Below are 23,217 nucleotides of genomic sequence, written 5' to 3' on the forward strand. Positions count from 1 at the left end.
TATTTTAATCTCAAAATTTCTCATAGTGCAATATATGAACATGACAAATTCATCTGTATTAAGACAGAGATAAAAGTCCAATTGGGCTTCCCTGGTGGCGCAGTGGTTAAGAATCCGCCTGCCAATGCAGGGGACACGGGTTCAAGCCCTGGTCCGGGAAGATCCCACATGCTGCGGAGCAACTAAGCCCGTGCGCCACAACTACTGAGCCTGCACTCTACAGCCCGCGAGCCACAACTGCTAAGCCCGCGTGCTACAACTAGTGAAGCCCGTGCGCCTAGAGCCCGTGCTCCACAACAAGAGAAGCCACCGCAACGAGAAGCCTGCGCACCGCAACAAAGAGTAGCTCCCGCTCGCCTCAACTAGAGAAAGCCCACGCGCAGCAACAAAGACCCAATGCAGCCAATAAATAAATAATTAATTAATTAATTTTTTTTAAAAAAGTCCAATTAAGGTGGGCTTTACCTGAGTTTACATTTCATGCTCTTCACGGTTTTGCCAAGTTATTCGTTTTAGAGGATGTGCTCAATTCAAGGCTGGGAAGGCCATACCCGAGCTGTGAGCTGGTCCCTGGATAGCTCTAGGTTTTTACTCATAGTTAGGACATTACTCTACCATCCAAATTCTTCAGGTCCTGACCTGTTGTTAAAATTTTTATTTATGCACATGTTAAAGGTTAAAGTATTTCATACATTAACTTTTCCTACTGAATTTGTGTTTCAGATGAATTTCAGGATTCCTTGATTCATCTTCTGTAAAGTGAACATGAAATCAAATGATCTAAGCATTTCAAAGCAAATTTCTGGATGCGAGCTATTTTGAGAAAGTTTGCCCTTGGCCTTGGCTACACGTACTTGTGCAGCCACTCGAGCAAGCTCCTTCTCGCCTCATCAATATAGGGCTTGTCTTCAGGCGAACAATCTTCTCTCTTGCGATGCACGAACCCATGCGTTTGCCCAGAAAACGTTTTAATTTGATATTCCACTTTGCAGTTTTCTTTCAACTTCTGAGTCAGCAAAGAGACCTGGTTGGCAAAAGATTTCATGATGATAGGACTTTAACCCTCTAGCAATATTTTCCATTCTCCAAATCTTCCCTGAATGCTCATCAAAGAGCTTTAACATCTGTGCTTTAAATTAAGTTCCATAGCTATCATGAATTTTTCACTTTTAATTTTACAACCGGCACAGTCCTCACCTCTGGCAAAGGAGAGAATTCAGAGCGATATAAAAATGATACATCAGGGGACTTCCCTGGTGGTGCAGTGGTTAAGACTCCACGCTCCCAATGCAGGGGGCCCGGGTTCAATCCCTGGTCAGGGAACTAGATCCCACATGCGTGCTGCAACTAAGGAGGCCACGTGCCGCAACTAAGACCCGGCGCAACCAAATAAGTAAAAATAAATATTTTTTAAAAAGATACATCATCAATTATTTGAAATTGTATTAATATATTTATATATTATTCAATATATACTTCAATCTATTTGCATATACCATATTCAATGTATTCAATATGTAATTCAATAGATTCAAATATAAGTTGTTTAAAACTTATATCAATAAAATGTATCAGTTATGAATAACAACAGTAATTTCTAAACAACTGCTTTTGAACCACAGTTTCCGTCTGCTTTTTCCTTATCAACATACTGGATTTAACATAGCTGTGTCTTCACTACTATATATAAAATAGATAACCAACAAAGACCTACTGTATAGCACAGGGAACTATACTCCATATTTTGTAATAACCTATAAGGGAAAAGAATCTGAAAAAGAAGAGATATGTACATATACGTATATATGTATATATATATATTTTATGTGTAACCAAATCACTGTGCCGTACACCTGAAACTAACACGACATGGTAAATCAACTATACTTTGATAAAAAAATTTTTTAATTAAAAAAACAAACAGAGCTGAGTCTTTAAGGACAGAGATCTTATGATAACTCATGGGTTCCACGCGGAGGGGGCACGGGCAGGGAAGTAACCAGCCACCCAGCCATGGCAGGAGCACTTAGGGGGTAACAGTACCCCTCAAAGTCCCCGATAAAACACACCTTTAAAACTTTAATGTTGAAACATATCTGGAGCAACAAATGAATCCTTCGGATGTTTCCCCCAAAATGTCAAGTCGTGCTATTAAACACAGAGACGAGAAGAGTCAAGACGCCAACTTACCTGCTCAAGAGGAATCACAGCATCGTTTTCAGCAAAAATGAACAACGTGGGGTTCTTTAAACTGTACACGTCTTCAGAGTCTTTGACGATGCCTGGAGAATGGGGGGGGGGACAGGGACACAGGGTATGACCCCCGTACATGTGCCACAGAAAACGACGTGAGTTAGATTTTTCAAAGAAAAACATGTGCTTTGGGGGTTTTGTGTCTCTTCTTTTTAGCAATTCCACAAAAGTGGCCTGGTCTATAAAACTGGCTCAAAGAGAAAGTTACTGAGCCTGAGCTCCCTTCTCTCCGCCTCACTCACCAGGAATCAGGCCATTAAATGATGGCTGCAGACCTGGCCGGCTGCTTGGCAGGTAAAGATACGGAGCAGCCTGAAAAATGCTCCCTCTTGGGACGCGCCTTCATTTACCAAGAGGTGATAACTTTCTAATCTGGACCATCTGACCACCGCTTTTCTGGAAGTTTCTCACGGTTTACTCAAGCCCCAAGGTTCTGACGTCAGTGTTTGATGGGGTATTTGTGCTCAGAGGAGACCGTGTGTGAAGTCCCTGGGCACGGCAGCAGGTCCCAGCAGGTCATTCATAATTAGTTTTCATCCTTCTAAAGTGCCTTCAGAATTTTAGAGATCATTTAGTCAGAAGCATGTTGGACTTTGGGGATTCAGACAACTTTGAGTGTGCCCGCTCCTATAGGAAAATAAGTAAAAGTTTCAAACTCCATTGTCATTCTGAGATGAGAGGAGTTCTAAAGAAAAGATTATTCTGGGCTTCCCTGGCGGGGCAGTGGTTAAGAATCCGCCTGCCAATGCAGGCGACACGGGTTCAAGCCCTGGTCCGGGAAGATCACACATGCTGCGGAGCAGCTAAGCCCGTGCACCACAACTACTGAGCCCACGCGCCACAACTACTGAAGCCCGCGCGCCTAGAGCCCGTGCTCCGCAGCAAGAGAAGCCACCGCAATGAGAAGCCCGCGCACCACAACGAAGAGTAGCCCCCGCTCGCCGCAACTAGAGAAAGCCTGCGCTCAGCAACGAAGACCCAATGCAGCCAAAAATAAATAAATAAAATAAATAAATTTATTAAAAAAAAAGAAAAGATTATTCTGACACTTGTCAAAGATGGTAAGGAAGGGAGGGAGATGCAAGAGGGAGGAGATATGGAGATATATGTATGTGTATAGCTGATTCACTTTGTTATAAAGCAGAAACTAACACACCATTGTAAAGCAATTATACTCCAATAAAGATGTTAAAAAAAAAAAAAGACAGTAAGCAAGATTTTATTCGAGGAGACCACGGCAATGAGGGTTTGCAGTGAGGAGGGACACCAGACTCAACCCCAAATGCGAGGACAAGTGGGATTTACCGCCAAGGAGCAGGATGGGGGCCGGTGGATGGAAAATTACTAAGGAATCATCGGGGTACGGGGATTCTGGCCAGACAATATTTGACAAAGCCTTTGCTGAAGGCAGGCCAGGGTGACAAGGCATCGGGGGGGGGACATGAGGACTTTGATCACATATCAAGGGTGGGGAGTTCTCGCTAAACTGACCCAGTGGGCCAAGCAGAGAGCCCAAGGTCGGGACCTCCTCAGAAGGAAGACTCACAGCGGAGTCTGACTCCAGGGTGGTCAGAGAGAATCCCAGTCAGTACGGAGGGGAAAAAATTGTTTTCCACTTCCTGTTGGCAGTATAGCAAAGCCAAGTAGCCCGGAGAGCCTCCCCTTAGCTGTAAGTCCTCTCTAGAATGCAGGGAGCCACGGGCAAGAGGGCCACGCTTTCCGCCCTATTCTGTGAAGGCCACGTTAGGTGGCTGCACAGCGCTTTGAGGCCCCTGGGCTCCAAGTCCCGCCCGGCTCTGCAGTCGCGCACTGCGCAGCGGCGGCCACGAGGGGGCGCCGGCGAGCAGTCCACGCCGGAGCGCCTTGTGCTAATTCACACAAAGGCGCCGCGAGGGCTGCCAGCCCCGTTGTGCACAGCGGCAACTGGCAGCTTGCTACTGCCTTTGAGTGAGTAAACAGGTAAAGGTTTTTTTAATGCTAAAAGTAAGCGAAAATACCACAGTGAGGAACCATTAAGCCAAATAAGAATCATTAGTATAACTGTTGGATATACTATCACGAAAGAAAGCCGAGGTCGGATGCTTCCATATCCTCACTTAGTAACCATTTCTATACACAGATATAATGTTCTTATGTCATTGGTGTGATACATTTGGTTTGTTTGGATGAAATGTTTATGTTGCTATTTACATTTTAGAGTGGGTTTTCCCTTTCCCTCTTTTCATATATATACACATATATGCATGTGTATATACATAGTGTGTGTGTGTGTGTATGTGTGTGTGTGTGTGCAGGACTGCACGCATGCATGAGTAGTTGAGAATTAGTCATATCTTGGAAAAATCTTTTCATAGCCGTTGCTCATAAAAATATTTCTTGATATTAACCATTATCACAGAAAGAAAGCTATCCCCTTCATCCTAGGTAAAGAAATTGAGACCTCAGATTAGGGGATTCTCCCAAAGGCACACCGTCAGGACCCGGGTTCCCTCTGGTTAGATATTACATACTTCCGCCTCTACCTTCAGATTTTTAAAACCAATTCCTTAAGATAGGCCGTCTCTGCTCCACTGGGGTTTGTGTTACACCAGGACCCTCAGTTTGGGAAGAGGCTCGTGGCCTTTGTCACTCAACCCCTCCTCCAGTTTTCATTGTGTAAAAATGCACAAGGCAGATTTACCGTAGATGGACACCCCTGCCCTGAATTCTGGGTATTTCATCATCACGTGATGGACAGCAACTCCACCCCAGCAGAATCCCACGACGCCAATTTTCTTGGCATGACAACGTTGTTTCAGATACTTCAAGACCGCGTCAACTTCTCTAGAATGAAAGAAAAGTTATTCAAGGGGAATTCCCTGGCGGTCCAGTGGTTAGGACTCCGCACTTTCACTGCCGGAGCCCGGGTTCAATCCCTGGTGGGGGAACTAAGATCCAGCAAGCTTCGTGGCACAGCCAAAAAAAAAAAAAAAAAAAGAGGTATTTTGTGGCCCCTTGAAAGTGCACTGGGCAGCAAGCACCGGTGGTAACAGGGCTTCTCAGCAGCTGTTCCTTGAGTTTCTGAGATTCCTACTTTCAGAGCTCCGTTCTCACCACCTCCTGCCCGGGTGACGAGTAACAAGTGACATCTCTCCCCGGCAAGTCTCTCTGCCAAGCCCAGCCTCTTCCAACCACCTGACAGGGCGGCACAAGTCATACCATCTTGAGCAACAGCCTTCCACAGCCTCAGGATAGATCAAGGCCCAAGGCCACAGCACGGCTCTAGGGCTTCATCCCAAGATCCGGCCCCAGGGAGCTCCTCCATCTCCTCTCTCTCAACAGGGACCAGCCTCAACCAGGAGGCAGCTCCTCAGCTCTGTCTGACTCAGCACATTCCATCCCCCTGCCCGACACCCTAACTCTGCATCGCCTGTTTCCTCCCATGCCCAAAGAGCACAACAGTATTTGGAAAGCCACCAGGAAGAGGCAAGCCCGAGGAGACGGGGAACAGTGGCTCTGGCCTTGCAAATGGTTCATTTGCAAATTGGTTGTCTGGAACTCATACAGCTTCTGCAACTAGAAGCACGATGCCAAAATGGAGGTAGTGCTGCAAGGCCGGCCCGGAAAGTTCTGCTGGATCTGATAAGGAAGAAATGCTGTCTGTTTGCAATTAAGAAAAAAAAAAAAAAGGAGAAAGCAATTCTATTGCACGTTCTTTTTCTTTTAATCGTAAGATATCTTTGAACACATTTAAACATATGTATCATACCATTCTGTGTGCAAGTAGTTATTTTCATAGTGTTAGAAGAGCTGTAATTAAGTAATTCTGCAAAATAAAATGGAGTAAGGAATAGTTTTTGTCATTCTGGTTTTTCAGTTTTTCTCGAATGCTTTGATCTTAAGAATAACTGCCATAATTGGAGGGGACAAGAAGGAAGAGGGCATTTCTATAAACGTTCTTTAACTGACTCGAGTGAACCTATCTTGGCTTTTGTTGCTGAGTATATTCCCCACTTTCCTGGGAACACCAGAACTTAGCTTTGGATGAACCTCCCTTCCCCATGCTCGGTCCATATACTTTGGGGGGCTCAATTCCAGGAGGGGAGTACATGGCTCTGGCCTGGCCAATCACAGCATAGCAATCTCTAGCCACAACGATTGGTTCAAGGATGGACTTGTGACCCAGTCATAACCATCAGGACAAAACGAGAATTTTGCTGGGTTGCTGGGAAAGGAGCCAGTGGGAGGCTGGAGCTGCTGCTGCCATCTTGCCACCCAGAGGCAAACGCTGCCTGACAATGGAGCCAGCATCAGACAAGGGTGCTGCGGGATGTTGGGAGGTCGAATCCTGGGGATACTTTCTGAGCTATAGACCAACCTCTGCTTGAAGCCAGAAATTACCTCTTTTCAGTACTATAAGCCAATAAGTTCCATGACTGCTTAAGCAGTAAGCATTCAAGATGGGTTTTCTTTCAAACAAAAGACACTTGACTAGACACAAGGACTTCAGTCTAATTTCCAAGTTAGTGTCTCCATTTTATGTCTCATTTTGATTTAAAATGTGTGGCTCTCCTTATCCCCTGTGGAGAGGTACCTCTGGGCTGCTCTAATGCCCGCCAGAAAGGATCACCCTGATTTGTGCTCACAAATAGAAAGCAGCCCCACAAGGCTTTTCCTCAAAATGTCCTAACTATTCCCCTCCACGCAAAGCTGAATTTCATATTCACATCACAGGCTCTCTGGTTCTCTTTGTGTTTCTACTTGTATTTTACTCATAACTTCTTGCTTCATTTTGTTTTTCCAGGGCTTGCAGTCTGAGTCCCTGGGAGGGAGGCCTGGAAATGGATCAAGGTGCGTGAAGTTGGGTCCCCAGTAATCTCAGAGCCCACCCTGGGGAAGGGAAGGGAGGAAGCAGGGCAGAGAGAGAAGCTGGGCTGTGGTGCAGTCTCCACAAAAGCCTCAACCGGGGAACTTGGAGCTGGGGCGGCCCCCGACTGGGGGTGAAGGAGCCGGGCCTCCACACCCCTGCCGTGAGACTCCCCAGGGTGGGACTTAAGACAAGGCGCTTCGCACCCTAGAGGCCACTCCAAAGAGGGCCGCTGCCCTGGTCTCCCGCCGCCAGCAAGGCCCCGAGGTTCCTACTTGCTGACTGCCCGGCCAGCTGGGAGCCCCCAGGGCAGCCTGCGGCGTCTCCGGGTCTGAGGGACTGTGCAGAGCCCCGAGGGAGACCCCGGCCCGCGCCGCGGCGCACTGCCGCTCCGCACAGGCCCGCAGAGAGAGGGTGGCCAGAGCGCAGGGGAGTCTGGCCCCGGGGCGCACGCGGACGCAGGTGAGGCCGAGGAGCCGGGAGCCGCGCTCGGCGGCAGAGGCCCGCCCGGGGTCCGCCAGCTCAGGAGCAGGAGGGGCCAGCAGCCCTGGCGTCAGCTCTGGAGGAGCAGAGAGGTCCGGGGACCAAGGGGCCACAGGCAGAGGGCCGTGTTAGCAGCAGCGGCCCCAACCTGGGCTCGGGGGACAGCTTATCAAACACGAGGCTCACGTGCGTGACGCGAGGACGTCCGACGATGGGAGAGGACAGCGTCCGGGAGGGTGCCTGGTCAAGGTGAGTCGGGGGCTAGGGCTGGGGGACCCCTTTGCCCTGGGCTCAGGTTTTCTTGTTCAGGAGGAGCTTGGCACTGGAGAACATCCCTGCCTCTTTCCCCGCTCCATCCTTGTTCCTCCAGACAAAGAAGAGGGGATCTGAGCGGCACTGAGCCCTCCGGTGCTTGCTTCTGGCCTGGGTGGAGCCACTTTAATAAAAGGCTGCAATCCTGGACGATCCGCCCCTTTTCTTCCCACGTTCCCTGGACCCTGGCAAGACCGCAGTCCTGGTCTGGTGGGTCTGGTCTAAAGACCCGGTTTCCCCGAGGCGGGGGGTGGGAGGGTGGGTTTTGGGGAGAGGGGCTGGCACTTGGGGCCTCAGTTTCCAATCAGCGGAGTGGAAGTGGGGCTGACGTGTTCTCTAGTCTCTCTTCTCTGCCTGTTGTTTCAACTGGTTCTGCAACCAGAGGGGAAGGAGGGAGTGTTCATCTATGGACCCCTATAGCCCAACTGTCAAGGAAAATGGGACCCCCAGGTACTTCAAGGAAGCTCTCTCAGCATCGGTGCCACGAAGCATTTCCCAGAGAGGAAAGCAAGTGAACTTACTGGCCAGCAGGGTACTTGTTGGTTTCTAACCAACCCTCCGCTGCAAAGACTGTGCTAAACGAAATCGGTTTCCTTTACGCCTCAGGAAGGACTCTGCGAGCCGTGGCCTCTGAGGTCGTACACAGCGGGAGGGCGGGCAGGTGGGTGACCGAGGAAGCCGGACCCTCCTCTCCCTCCTGCCTCTTGCTCCCGGGGCCCTGGGGCGCCACCAAGACAGCCACGCTGGCTGGTAACGTCCTCGGAACTTACTTATCGATCCTTCTGGCATCTCTTGTCTTCAACCACTCCGGGAAGGTGGACCAGTCCCCTGAGGGGTGCCACGGCTCCTGCCCTACAAAGAAGTCTGGAACAATGGTTCTGTAAAACAGGGACATTCATCCTTCTTAGTTTCGGAGCTGTTGGGACTCCATATTTGCTTATGTTCATTAAGAACTTGTCACGTTGGCGGTTCTGGACCACAGGAGAAGAAAGGTAGTGGTCACAGGGCCAGCTGTGATCGCAGCAAAGAGGCCAACTGGCTCCAGGCCAGAGCATCTCGGATTTCACAACCGAAGGTGCAGGGCCTCTGGCAGCCGGCCGAGAGCCCAGCGCATCTGAAATGCCGAGGCCTGGGTCGTGCACACTCCCCGCTAGCTGTGACGCCCAGGACAAGGATTCCCCGGGCGGCGAGGGCCTGGGCGGGTGGACACAGGCTCCCCTCCTGCCCCTGAGGAGTCGCACCTCTCAGCTGGCCTTTCGCATTAGCCTCAGGCCAGAGGGCACACCTCGTGAGCCGCCCAGTCACCATGACCAAGCGATTTCCCAGCCTCCGCCCAGGATGCCAACAGGGCACAGTGTCCTGCCCGGCGGGTTTGGTCTCACGCAGGCTCTAAAAGGGGCCGCGGAGCAGACAAGGCAGCTTGCGGGGTCCGTGTCAACCTTCCTTCCGCATCAACCCCGGGGTGGGGCAACGCGGCCCCGGCCAGAGAGCCGGTTCCTGAAGTAAAGGTCATGGCCATGGATGGAGGAACACAGCCTCTCCTGCAGGGGTGGGGGGAAGAACACTGAAATCTGGGTCAGAAGAATCTAAGTTCAGGGCCCAGTACTGCCCCGTCCTGCCCTGAAACCTTAACAAGTCACTTAATCACTTTTAGCCTCTTTTTCTTGATGATCTAACAGAGCCGTGCACCCTCAGAGGATTATTCTGAAGGCAAAATACTTAGATAAGGGTGAGAGGCTTTGTAAGTCACAGGCATCTTTACTCATTTTTATGTTCTGTCTCCAGCTAATGGACCCACTCAGGACAACAGAAGCCACCGTCCCATCCAGTCTCCTCGCTGCAGCGGGTGACCTGGGGCAACTGAGACCTCTGCCTTCATGCCCCGGTTTCCTGACCATCAAAATGGGAACAGTGACAGCCGCGCCTTGTCGGGGTTGTTGGAAGGATGAAGGGCAATAACCCCGGGAACGCCCTAGTGCCGGGTCTGGCGGAGCCAGAAAGCAATCAGGGCTGGCTATTGTTTTATTACTGGTATTGCCCCTGGAAAGTTAAGTTGCCTCATCTACAAGAAGAAACGTGAGGGCATGAAAAAGGGAAAACTCAAGTGGACTTCCTCTTTCCAGTCAACAGGAAATTGCATCACACGGCAGTGGGTGTGCTTCCTTTAAATGGGTTTCTCTTTGTAGGAAAATGAGATAGGTGCATCCTTTGGTTTTCAGCTCCTCTTTTTAAGAAAACAAAGGGAATTGGGGTGCACCACACTCGGGGCTCGCTGAGTGTTACGCTTAGTGAAGCCGGAGTGGAAGGAATGGTCCCTCCTCTCTCTCCTCCCTGCTTTACTGAAGCTGCTACCAACACCACAGCGGTGAGAAGCAAACAGGTGACAGCATTCACCAGAGGTGGCCATGGTCACACAATGTGACAAAGAGATAGCCTTTGGGAGCTGAGTGAGGTCTCACTCTGCCAGTTCTGGAAGCCAGTCTAATTCAGATCAGGCCACGTAACCATGTGTGTCCTGTGTGTGAAAGCTGACCCCAGGCAGAGATGCTTCAAGGGCCAAGTAATGGATCCATTTCAGAGCTGGCGAGTTCTGCCCCAGGTGTCCTGTACCAGTGTCTGCGCAGGGCCTCACATCGGGAAATAACTCTCTCAACGTCCAACACGTCTACAGGGCTAGCATCCTAGGAGGCCCTGAAGCCCAGACATTGGGTTGGGAGCAGTTGGCTTCCACTGGCCACTGACTGTCGTATATGACACTCTCCACTTACCTGCACCCCAGTGAGATAAGAAAATAGATAATGTACATCAGAATATACTCAGGGTTTTTCGGTTTCATTTCCTTTGAAGGGAACAAAATACAGAAATTTACATGAATTTAAGCAAAAAACAAAAAAAAGAAGAATTTTATACGTACGTGTATCCATTTCCTGCAATCATGTCCGCCATATACCTGGTATTGGGCAATTGCCAGCCGAATATATCTTGAATGACGATCACAGCTTTGCCAGCGTCAACGGGGGATTTGGTGAGGTAAGCCTTGATGTGCTCAACTTGAACTTCATGCCCCAACCCTCCGTACTCTATTCTATGGCCAATGTCACATGGACAAGGACGAGCTTCGTTAGCCATTGGAGATGTTTATGTCGGGCTACAGAGAGAGACACGTGCATTATACTCTGAGTAGTGCACATCCAAAGATTATAAACAATGAGCAAACTAAAATCAGGAGTACAGGAAAAAATTAATTTTAACTATACTTATAGTGTATTCATGCAAGAAATCAATGATAACTTCTGGTTCTGGGTAATAAGATTAAGCTAATAAGAATCCATTCCCTTTACAAACAGTAGAAATACCAGAATGAATGCAACCAACAAATAAAAATTAAAATGGTGGAGCTCAGAGGGAAAAGGAAGCAACCCCCATCCCCGGGTGAGAGAGGAAACTGGAGGTCAGGGTCAGGGTGGCAGGAGCAGATGTGAGGGAGCCAGGATGCTGGGGACAGGGCCAGACCCAGAGACAGGCTCTCACCTAACCAGTGCTTAGGACTCTGTGTCCAGTGAGGCCTTGGGACCCCTTGAGACAGGGATTTGTAACTGAGACTTTCCCACACAAGGTCTGAGCCCTCCAAGGTTCATATTTAGTGGAGAAAATTAAAAACAAACAACACAAGAAAAAAGGAAAAAGAAAAACTCTGCCAACCAGGTCTAGGAATATGGTAAGGAAGCCCAGGAAAGGAAAAAAGAAACCGTAAAAAATAAAATAATAAAATAAAACTGGAAAATAAATGAATGTAAAGTCTTCAGCGACAACAACAAAAAAACCAATCCCCCAAATTTGCACCATCCTTTTGAAGTAGGAATACCTAGGCTGAGAAACTGACGGAACAGTGGACCCTGGGCAGTGAAATCCCTGGGCACCTGGCAGAAACAAATGCAAGACTTTCACAATCCAGGCCGAAAAATGCTTCCCACTGAAGAGATGCTTACTACAAATAGCTTCACAGGAGGAAGTGCTCCAAATAAACACTCATCAGGAAGACTGATGGTGGGAATGGGGTAGAAATGAGGAAGAGACCCAAACACACTTGACCAAACAAACAGCAGGAAAGGAGAAGAAAAAGAACAGTAAACCTATCAACCATAAAGCAAAAAATAATGTGGGCTGAAATAAATCCAAACAAACATAAATATATTAAATTCACTGTTTGAGACAGATTCTCTAATTAAATTTTTGTTTTTAATTCAAAGAGGTTTCCTTGGAAAGGAAAAACTAGGAAGGCTGAACCCAAAGATAGAGATCTCTTCATTAGCAATTAGAGAATATACAGTCTTTTCAAGCAGATGTGAACAGCTACCAAACTGCCCACATATTAACCCACAACACAAGTCAGCAAAAATTTTATATAAAACGTGCTATATTAGCACAATGAAGAAATTATAATAAACATTCAAAAGGTTTAGAACCGAATTACAATGAAAACACTCTGTAGCAAAAAGTTGAAACAATACACTGGTACTTAGAGAAATATTGACACCCTAGATTGCAGTCAGAGAGAAAAACACTTTCCCCTACCCTCTTAGGTTCAGCAACTGAGGGCCTGTGAATTTAACCAACAAAAGTCATATTAACAGGAGAAAAAGCATACACGTTATTAATATTTTTAATTTTTAGCACACAGGGGTTTTGCAGAAAAGAAGTGAAAACCTAAGAAGCAGTTAGACACATGGTTTATACAGCATTTTAACAAAGGGTGATAAATTGTGGAGACATGACTGGGAAATATATGGGGAATCTGGTGATAAGAGTTGCTCCCCTCATGGGGGAGAGGGAATTTATGCCCTAATTTTAGGCAGAAAGGGGGAGGGAGAAAAACTCTTTTTGCATCTGCTTTTTCCTAATTGCCTTCAGCTCAAAATAATCAATATGCCAAAGTGCCATATTTGAGATGGCATCCTTTGATCCTCTTCAACTGCATGTGTTAGACAAAAGGGAAGAATGGAAATAAGTTAAGCATTCAATTCAAGTGAGGGGAAAAATTAGAATAAACCCAAAAGGAGAAAATAATGAGATGAAAATAAACAATGGAGAAACAGAAAATGATTAAAATCTGATTTTTGAAGTTATAAAATAGGTATATCTCCAGCAAACCCGATCAATAAAAAGGAAAGAATGATAAAGACATAACAACAACAACAGCATAACAATATGTGGAATGAAAAAGGTGATGTAAGTACAGATTTTTCCCTTTAAAAAAAATCACAAAAAAATTAGTATAAACAACTTTATGCTAATAAATTTAGAAACAGAAAAAACTGACAAATATGCAGAATGAAAGAGAGGAAAAAATTCCTGGGCTTCCCTGGTGGCACAGCGGTTAAGAATCCGCCTGCCAATGCAGAGGACACGGGTTTGAGCCCTGGTCTGGGAAGATCCCACATGCTGCGGAACAACTAAGCCCGTGAGCCACAACTACTGAGCCTGCGCATGTAGAGCCTGTGCTCCGCAACAAGAGAAGCCACGACGATGAGAAGCCCGTGCACCACGATGAAGAGTAGCCCCCGCTTGCCGCAACTAGAGGAAGCACACGCACAGAAACGAAGACCCAACACAGCCATAAATTAATTAATTAATTAATTTTTTAAAAAATTCCTAATTTCAAAAATCAATATAAAAGAAAAAAAAAGGTGATGAGACAGCTCGAGATTAAAAGAGATTAAAGAGAAATGAAAGCAAATGCACCGTGTGAATCTTGACTACATCCTGGTTCCAAGTTAAGAACTGCTATAAGAGACACTTGGGGAACAAGTGAGGAAGTGACTATGGATGATAGTTGATATTACGAATTAATATTAATTTTCTACAGTGTGGTAATAGAAGTTATGTAGGAGAATGTTCTTATTTTTAAAATATGTGTGCTCAAGTAAGGGATGAAGTATCAACATCTGCAATTTACCCTCAAATCATTATAAAACACACATGCACAGACATACATAAACATAAAGCAATTATGGCAAATTGCAAACAACTGTTGAATCTAGGTGATCACAAGTGTTCACTTTCTTCCGGTTTTTGAGGAACAACAAGGAACAGTGTAGTTGGAACAGAAGTATCAGGGAGAGAGAGTGGTGGGGAACCCTGCTTTTCCCAGAATCCTCCAGCGGCTTCCATCTCACACTGAAAAAGCCAAATTCTTGCCATGAGAATGGTAATGGTGAAAAGAGCGAGAAAGGTCAGGGTCTAGATAGATTTTTCAGGTGCAGCCAATTGGTTCTGCTGAGAGATGGCATGCATGGGATATTTAACAAAAAGGAGTCAGTGGTGACTAGGTCTTTTGCTTGAGCAACAACTGGAAAAGGATGGAATGTCTAAATGAAAAGGGGAGAGTGCCGAAAGAGCAGGTTTGAGGAGACCAGGACTTCAGGCTGTGGCATAAGCAGTTTGAAATGTCTATGAGACATTCATATTCATGTCCAGCGGCCAGCTGGATGACAACGCACAAGTTCAGGGCAGGGGTCCAAGCTGAGGATATGCATTTGGGAGTGATCAGCGTACACAGTCGAACCTCACTATTTGCAGATTCTGTATTCATGAATTTGCCTACTTGCTAAATTTATTCGTAACTCCAAAATCAATTCTTGCCGGGCTTTTGCATCATCCACAAATCTGTGTAGAGCCACAAAAAATCTGAGTCACTGAGATGCACGTTCCCAGTCAAGGTCGAACAAGGCTGTGCTCTGTCTTCCTGTTTCAGCTCTCATGCTGTAAACAAGTGTCCTTCTCATGGTCTATTTAGTGCCACACCTTTGGTAATTTTGTGCTTTTTGTTGGTGATTTCATGGGCAGCGCTAAAGTGCCATCTAGTGATCTAAGTGCAAGAAGGCTGTGATGTGCCTTATGGAGAAAATACGGGTTAGACAAGCTTTGTTCAGGTGTGAGTCACACTGCTGTTGGCCATGAGTCAATGTTAATGAATCAACAATATATAGTAAATATACATTGTGTTTCTTCATACAGAAACACAAACAAAACAAGGTTAAGTATTGATGAGTTGATGGAAACGTGACCAGAAGCTCGCAGGAACTGACCGCATTTCCCTGTGGTCCACTAGCAGTTAGTTCAGCGTTCACAGCAACTTTACCGAACATAACTTGTGTGAATAATGAGAATCAGCTGAACACAGTATTTACAACCTTGAGAGTGAATCACATCATTCAGGGAATAACAATAAAGAAGAATGCAGAAGGTGGAGCCCTGGGGTCCTTCAGTACTTAAGACTTCCTTTGGGGAGGTAAAAAAGGGACTAGTGACTGTGTCTGAGAAGGATGGGCCAGTGAGAGAGGAGGAAACCCCAGGTGTGGTGTCCAGGAGCCAAGCCAAGGAAGGGCTTCAAGAACGGGAGAGTGTAAGCATAATGGAATCACTTTGCTGTACACCTGAAACTAACACAACATTGTAAATCCACTATACTTGAAAAAAAAGAAAAGAAAAAACGTGTATGCACCAAAAATAATTAATTAATTTTTATAAAAATGAAAGAAAGAAAGGGAGAGTGTAGACCGTGCAACATTCTGCAGGAAGACCCGAGGGTGCAGACAGGGTTGCCCACCAGGCTCTGCACGGTGGAAGTCAGGCTGAGGGCGTCCAGAACAGGTTTGCAGGATCAGGGAGGGCGGGACTGCCGGGGGCTGAGACAGAAGAGAGATGGGGAGACAGGAAATACAGAAAGCTCTCTCTAGACTGTTGCCAGCCCTAAAAAAGAGAGTGAGCAAAAGATGGAGGGAAGATGTGGAAACAAGTCTTCTTTTTTTCTTTTTCTTCATGGAAGAAATGTCAGCATATTGGCTTATGGATGAGAATGTACCACGGAGAGGGAACCACTGGTCTCTGGAGAGAGGGGTAAGGCCAGCACAGCAGAGGAGGCACTGCGCAGGTCCTCCCACAGCCCTGGGAGGGAAGGCAGAGGGTGAGGACACAGACACAGGTGGGTGGGTGATGCCAGGAGGGAGGTTGTGGATGTTCCCACTTGCATCTGATTGCTCAGAGAACTAAGAAGCAGAGTCAACAGATCAGGGTAGAAGAAGGAGGAGGTTGGAGGGGAGAAGAGAAGTGGAAAATGAGGGTCCGGGACATAGGCAGGGTCAGCGAGGCCGTGTCCCCCAGCCAGGTCCAGCTGCAGGGCGCAAGCAGGGAGAGGCCGGCAAAGAGACGGGGCTCTGCCGGGTCATGACAGGGGCAGGAGGACTCTGTGGCTCCTCGGGAGGTGGGATGGACACCAAGCAACCCAGGTGAGAAAACAAATCCCTGTGAGTCACTGCCTATCACACACAGCGATCCTGTCAGCCTCCTTTAAAGGCATGAATCCCATTATGGGGGCCCCACCCTCAGGACCTCATCTAAACCTAATTGCCTCCCAAAGGCCCCACCTCCCAATACCATCTTCAACATGTAAATTTAGGGGACACAATTCAGTCCATAGCAGTAGCCAACTGTAAAAAACACTTATAAGAAAATTGGGGAAAATTGAACTGACTGGATATTTGATGATATTGAGAATCATTTTAATGGGGGGGGACAGGGAAGGAGGAATAATGTTATAACAGTGATGGTTTTTTTTTAACAAGTCCTTATCTTTTATAGCTACATGCTGATGTATGTACTGGGACTTTCCCAGTAGGCTGTGGAGATTGTGGGAGAGTGTCTAAGTACTGACAGTGCTGGAATTGGGTGGTTCAGGAGTGTCCATTGTACTAGTCTCTCGACTTTCTTTTCCTTTTTTTTTTAAATTTATTTATTTATTTTTGGCTGTGTTGGGTCTTCATTGCTGCACGTGGGCTTTCTCCAGTTCCGGCGAGCGGGGGCTACTCTTCGTTACGGTGCATGGTTTCTTACTGTGGTGGCTTCTCTTGCTGTGGAGTATGGGCTCTAGGCGCACGGGCTTCAGTAGTTGCAGCATTCAGGCTCAGTAGTTGTGGCTCACGGGCTCTAGAGCGCAGGCTCAGTAGTTGTGGCGCACGGGCTTAGCTGCTCCGCGGCATGTGGGATCTTCCCTGAGCAGGGATTGAACCCGTGTCCCCTGCGTTGGCAGGTGGATTCTCAACCACTGTGCCACCAGGGAAGCCCCTCTCGACTTTCATACATGCTTGAGATTTCCCACAACAAAAAGCTTTCAAACTTTTATTAAATTTTAAACACTGTAAGATAAAAGTCTCTGTAAAGAAATTGAGAAAACAAGATACAGACTAAAAGAAGAAATTATCTTCAAAGCAGAGGCCGTAGTATCCAGATAAAATATATGAAGAATTCTTAGAAATTAACAAAAAAAAGACAGCCCCAATAGAAAATGCTCCAAAGATATGAGGCAATTCACAAAAGGATACACCTGAATGGCCCGTAAACATATGAAAAGATACTCAACCTCACTGGTATTTAAGGAAATTGTAACAAGAACAACAACAAGATACCCTTTTACCTCTTGCAGATTGGCAATAAGTCTATTAACAACAAGAGATGGTGCCCAAGTACGGAAACGGAAGGGAGTGTAAACTGATACACACTCTGGGAAGCAGTTCAGCAAAGGCAATGATGAACACACCCTGCAACCCAGAAATCCCCCCACTGGTGTATTCCCTAGAGAATTTCACACTCGTGTGTGTGTGTGGTGTTTGTGTGTGTGTGTGTGTGTACACACAGACACATGCAGTGGGTATGCAAGGCTGTTCTTGCCACCAAAATGTGGCAACAATTGCAAGCAATATTACGACCATCAGGAGAATGAGATACGTTGCCATTTATTCATTGTCGTGGGTTGAGCTGTGTCCCCAAAAAAAGATACTGTTCAAGTCCTAACCCACAGAACCTGTGAATGTGGCCTTATTTGGAAATAGGGACTTTGCAGAGGAATCAGGTTAAGACAAGGCCATCCTGATGAAGGCAGGTGCTAATCTAATTCATGGCTGGTGTCCTTAGAAGAAGAGAGAGAAATTTGGATGCAGACACAGACACACATGGAGAGATAGCCATGGAAGACACAGGCAGAGTTTGGAGGGGATGCATCTACAAGCCAAGGAATGGCAAGGATTGCCAGCAACCACCAGAAGCCAGGAGAGAGACAAGGAAAAACTCTCCTCTGCAGGTTTCAGGAAGAGCATGGCCCTGCCAACACCTTCATTTCGGATTTCTGGCCTCCAGACAGTGAGAGAATAAATTTCTATTGTCTTAAGTCACCCAGTTTGCGGTAATTTGTTACAGCTAATACATTCCTAAAAAGAACATTACATAGCAGTTCAATGAGCAAATTCCATATATATTTATCAATATGGTAAATCTCAAAACATAATGCTATATAAAGAGACAATGAAAGAAATGAGATTGAGTTATTTGTAGTGAGGTGAACGGACCTAGAGTCTGTCATACAGAGTGAAGTAAGTCAGAAAGAGAAAAACAAATACCGTATGCTAACACATATATATATATGGAATCTTAAATAGTGGTTCTGATGAACCTAGGGGCAGGACAGGAATAAAGACGCAGATGTAAAGAACGGACTTGAGGACACGGGGCGGGGGAAGGGTAAGCTGGGACAAGGTGAGAGAGTGGCATGGACATAAATACACTACCAAATGTAAAATAGATAGCTAGTGGGAAGCAGCCGCATAGCACAGGGAGATCAGCTCGGTGCTTTGTGTCCACCTAGAGGAGTGGGATAGGGAGGGTGGGAGGGAGACGCAAGAGGGAGGGGATATGGGGATATATGTATACGTATAGCTGATTCACTTTGTTATACAGCAGAAACTAACACAACAATGTAAAGCAATTATACTCCAATAAAGATGTTAAAAAAAAGAGAGACAATGGTTTTTTGATGCTAAGTAAATACTAAAACCCCCGAATAATACATATTTTTAAATTAATTTATTTATTTATTTTAGTTATTTTTGGCTGTGTTGGGTCTTTGTTGCTGCGCACCAGCTTTCTCTAGTTGCGGCGAGCAGGGGCTGCTCTTCGTTGTGGTGCATGGGCTTCTCATTGTGGTGGCTTCTCTTGTTGCGGAGCAGGGGCTCTAGGCACATGGGCTTCATTAGTTGTGGCACGTGGGCTCAGCAGTTGTGGCTCACGGACTCTAGAGCACAGGCTCAGTAGTTGTGGCGCACAGGCTTAGTTGCTCTGCGGCATGTGGGATCTTCCCGGATCAGGGCTCAAACCCGTGTCCCCTGCATTGGCAGGCGGATTCTTAACCACTGCACCACCAGGAAAGCCCAGGACAAAATGTTAATATCTTTTTTTAAAATAAGTCTGCATCATGTGACTACAGGTGGCTATTACATTATATCCTGTACTTTCCAGAATGTTCTCAATGTTCATAACTAGAAATAACTAAATTTTAAGGAAAGAGAAATTAAGAGCTAGTCATTTGATCAAAGAAAAATTTGACAGTATTTTTCATAGTTTTGTTTCCATAAACTACATTATAGAACTATTATAAGAGAAGTCAGAACAGTCCAGTATCAATAGCAGTAAACTTTAGGTCCCACTGCATATTACTTGTTGAGAACCTATTCCTCAGGCTGATTTCTTACCTGGGCTGTCCTGTGAGGATGCAAGACCACAGAAAATAAGCAGCCTTGAATCCGAATCTTTTTACTTACCTTCGATTGCTATCCACTTTCCAAAAGGAATGTTTACAGCCAAGACAGCCACTCTCTGAACTGATCCTGAAAGGCTTTTCTCCCTCAGAAAGGGGTGCTGGCTGGGGAGGCCTGGATGTGCCACACAGGAAGGCTGGACTCCTGCCAGACACTTCACGGGGCACAGCAGCCAAGCCCAGCCAGCGTGTCCCGGGCCAAGGCCGCAGTGGGCAGGGCAGACAGTCTCTCTGTGGGCAAGAGCCTTGGGAAACATACCCTTGACACTCTACTGATTGTACTATACGTAAACTTTCTGTGTATATATTTCAAGATTTGGGCTCTTTTCCCTCCCAAATGACACATTTGTTAAAACACAATTTTCAGAAAAAGAAGTAAAACTATGACTCCTATACAGTTACCAAAATGAATTCACATTAAGGATTGTATTTTACTCATATGACAGGAGGAAATAAGGCAGATGTTACAACTGGTTCTAAGGAAATAAGAAAAGAGCACTAATTTATATGGAGTAGAGGGATGTTGAGATGAATTGTAAATGGAGACAAAACCAATTTTTCCACAGTAGGGGAGGAAGCCAATTAATTCTCCACCAGACAGGACAGAATTTACAAACCTATCAGTTACCCCCAACTTTCACAGAGCTGCAAAACAGCTCAAATACAATGAACAGGGCTAGAATCAGACAGCCCGGAAGGGTGGGCTATAGTGTATGGGTACTTTTGCATTGAAACACAGAGTTTCTTCTATGACATTATAAGGTCACAGTGAGGGATAAGATTTCCTCCTGTAAGGGGATGGGACTGTCGGTCTGACATGTATGGTGGGGTCCTCATAAAATGTACCAAGAAGGGCTTTTCTGTATCACGTCAGGTGGACTTGGCAACACGCTCCAGCCACCCTGAGATCAGATCTGTGGTTTCCACCAGTAACGCCTCCAGAAGTCAGGGTTCTCTTTATGACACGAGGGATGGCCAGGACATGCTCCAGCAGAGGAGACCCTGATGGGCACATTCTTTGTCAATGCCACCCAGGATGCAGCACTAAAGTACATGATTCCCCCATAACACCCATGCAAGATCCCACATAACTGTGAATGACTGCGAGACCCATGCCCTACAGACTGACTTTTCTGGTCCCTTGACAAAGATTCTCTCCTTGACCGAACTCTAGTCAGGATCCTCTGAACTCTCTTCTCAACTAGGCCCTGACTTTTGGGCTTTGTCCAGTTTTAGTAAGAATCCTGCTAAGTCGGTTTAGCAGAATCCCCCAGCCTCCTACCTGATTCGCTTCCTCATCCTCCATCATCCCCCAGGTGATGTCCGATCACCCTGGCTTGTCTTCTGCAAGAATCCTGTTAGGTCAGCTTAGCTGGAATCCCTTTATTTCCATCCATGGACCCTCTACTCTGCCCCTTGGCTGGAAACTCCCACTTTTCCTTATATTCAGAGTTGAGCCCAGTGTCTCTCTCCTACTGCAAGATCCCCCTGGAGTGGTCCCTATCCCTATCACGATGGTCCTGAATAAGGTCTGCCTTACGGTTTTTTTAACAAGTGTCACGAATGAATAATTTTTTCTTTGACACCCTCCAGTTCTCCTTCACACAGCAAATGCCTCCACAAACTTGTAAGTCAAGACCTATGGGGATCACTGGTGCATGTCTGATCTGCAAATTCCAAGGGGCTGCTGTGCCCTCCCCCCTTTCCTAAGATGTACCATCCAGAGGCATTCTTCTACTCCAAACAAATGTGTGCTTCTTGACTTCTTTTTCTGAGCCAGTCATAAGATCTGCCTGGTCCCCTCTTTAATGAATAAAATAGAATCTTTAACACATGCTCGTTTTTCTATCTGTATTAGTCATGATTTTGCCTTTCGCTGAAAATTATCTTTTAACTGTGTAATTGAACATTCCCCTTTTCTCACTGGAGGGCAGAAGGCGAGAAATGGGTGGTAAAGTATGGTTGAGCTAGTGTGGTTTCCTGCTTTCATACCCCCAAGGATTTAAATAACTCAGAAGTCACACCTCCCAAAGCAATGAAGATCTCCAAAAGAAATAAGGAAGCAGATTTTGATAAGCGAAGGGGATTGGTGTTGATGGGAATGCAACAAGCAAAGAAGTCTAGGAATAAAATGCTGGCAGCCTCAGATATTTAGAAATGGGAACACCTGAAAGGGCATCGAAAACAACACTAAGAAATAATAATACAGGACCTCGAAGGTGGCTGCAGGGGAAGGCTGGGGGTTTCCTTTACTGGGTAAACACGGTAACTTGCATGGCAATTGATCTTCAATCTTGCAGCAGGGAAGGCAGGGCCCCTCCTTATCCTTAGATGGTTCTGTGAACATCAACTCCTTCAATTATTTTTATTTTTCAGTAATCATGGTGGTGTTTTCCAAAGGGTACACGGTCTTGACAGCATTAATTAGAAAGCTAGGTGGGATGAAGCTGGATTGGCCTGTGAACTGCCAATCATGCGGCTGCCTCTGGCCTTTTCTTGGACAGTTGTGAGGCCTGGATGGCATTCCCCCAGATACCCACAGGGCTCACTTCTGACCACCTTACTTTAAATGGGCTTTGAAAACAACAGGTGGCATTTCCATCAGCAAGTAGCCCTAAATCACAGTGCCCAGTGTCAGCAAGGCCTGGGAGAGGCCACCGCTTCACCTCCTGACCCACATGGCCGAGTGGGAACGGTACAGTCTCTCCTGGCAACACGGACCCAGCATCCAGGACACTACACGCCTAGACCGGACCCTCCTCTCTTAACACCCGTCCTTAATAAATGCTGCAAAATGTGGAGAATGAGCTGGATGCAGATACGCTCATTTTTCCCCCATACTTTTATATCAGTAGTAAGAACTATACGACCAAAATGTTCAACTGTAGGAAAACGGTTACAAAGAGTATTTAATGGCACGGAGGAAAGGATCATGACATAGTGTTAAATGGAAAAAAAGGAATACAAGTTTATATACAGTACGATTTCAACTATCTATTCAAAATGTATGGCTAAACAATACAGGAAAATATGCCAAAGTAGGAAGGCGGGGTTGCTTTTCTGCAGTGACAATGTACTGCTTTGATAAAAGCAGGTGTTGAAATGGACTTTAATAGGTTCATTACCTGTGCACACGGCAAAGACCTACTTTGCCTCAAGCAAACGCACGCGCAAGTTAGAGCAGAGCGGACCTGCAGCGCGTTCCCGGGCTCGCGAAGCGCACGTACCTCGTCCAACTGCCTGAAGGACGCTGTCCTTACGCGCGGAGGAGGCCGGACCGGAGCGGGCAACGCCGCAGCCCCGCGGGACACAGGGGAGACGGTCAGGGGCAAGCCGAGGGGGAGGCGCCTCCTTCGGGGACGGAAGTGGACGCGGTGACGGAGGGCGGTGGGATCCCGACGGACCAGTGGCTGTCCTGGATTCCCAGCCGCCGGGGAAGGCTGGAGCCGGAGGGAGGGGCAGGGAGGGGAGGTCGGGAGGAAGAGGGAAGGAGGGTAGGAGGGAGAGAGGGAGAGGGGAGGAGAGGGGAGGAGAGGGGAGGAGAGGGGAGGAGAGGGGAGGAGAGGGGAGGAGAGGGGGGGAGAGGGGAGGAGAGGGGGGGAGAGGGGAGGAGAGGGGAGGGAGACGAGGACGGGGGGGGGAGGGAGACCGGGAGGAGGAAGACAGGCCGCCTATGAAA

The 23,217-nt window shown here is 46.9% G+C and overlaps 1 protein-coding gene across 2 annotated transcripts; it reads right to left on the reverse strand.

Annotated features, from left to right (window-relative positions):
• Positions 1-619: 619 nt before the first annotated feature.
• CMBL (carboxymethylenebutenolidase homolog) lies at positions 620-22,968 on the reverse strand. Of its 2 annotated transcripts, none has more exons than XM_036848377.1 (6): positions 22,766-22,968; positions 10,809-11,042; positions 8,665-8,772; positions 4,934-5,076; positions 2,191-2,282; positions 620-1,024 (listed from the first exon to the last, which is right to left on the reverse strand). In XM_036848377.1, the coding sequence occupies exons 2-6, from the start codon at positions 11,021-11,023 to the stop codon at positions 845-847; spliced, it is 738 nt and encodes a 245-aa protein (XP_036704272.1). In that variant the 5' UTR covers positions 11,024-11,042; positions 22,766-22,968; the 3' UTR covers positions 620-844. The 2 variants fall into 2 exon arrangements, with proteins under 2 accessions (XP_036704272.1, XP_036704273.1); XM_036848378.1 differs by lacking the exon at positions 22,766-22,968 and adding an exon at positions 19,543-19,646.
• Positions 22,969-23,217: the final 249 nt, after the last annotated feature.

The sequence above is a fragment of the Balaenoptera musculus genome, chromosome 3 (genome assembly GCF_009873245.2).
Source record: "Balaenoptera musculus isolate JJ_BM4_2016_0621 chromosome 3, mBalMus1.pri.v3, whole genome shotgun sequence".
NCBI lineage: Eukaryota > Metazoa > Chordata > Mammalia > Artiodactyla > Balaenopteridae > Balaenoptera > Balaenoptera musculus.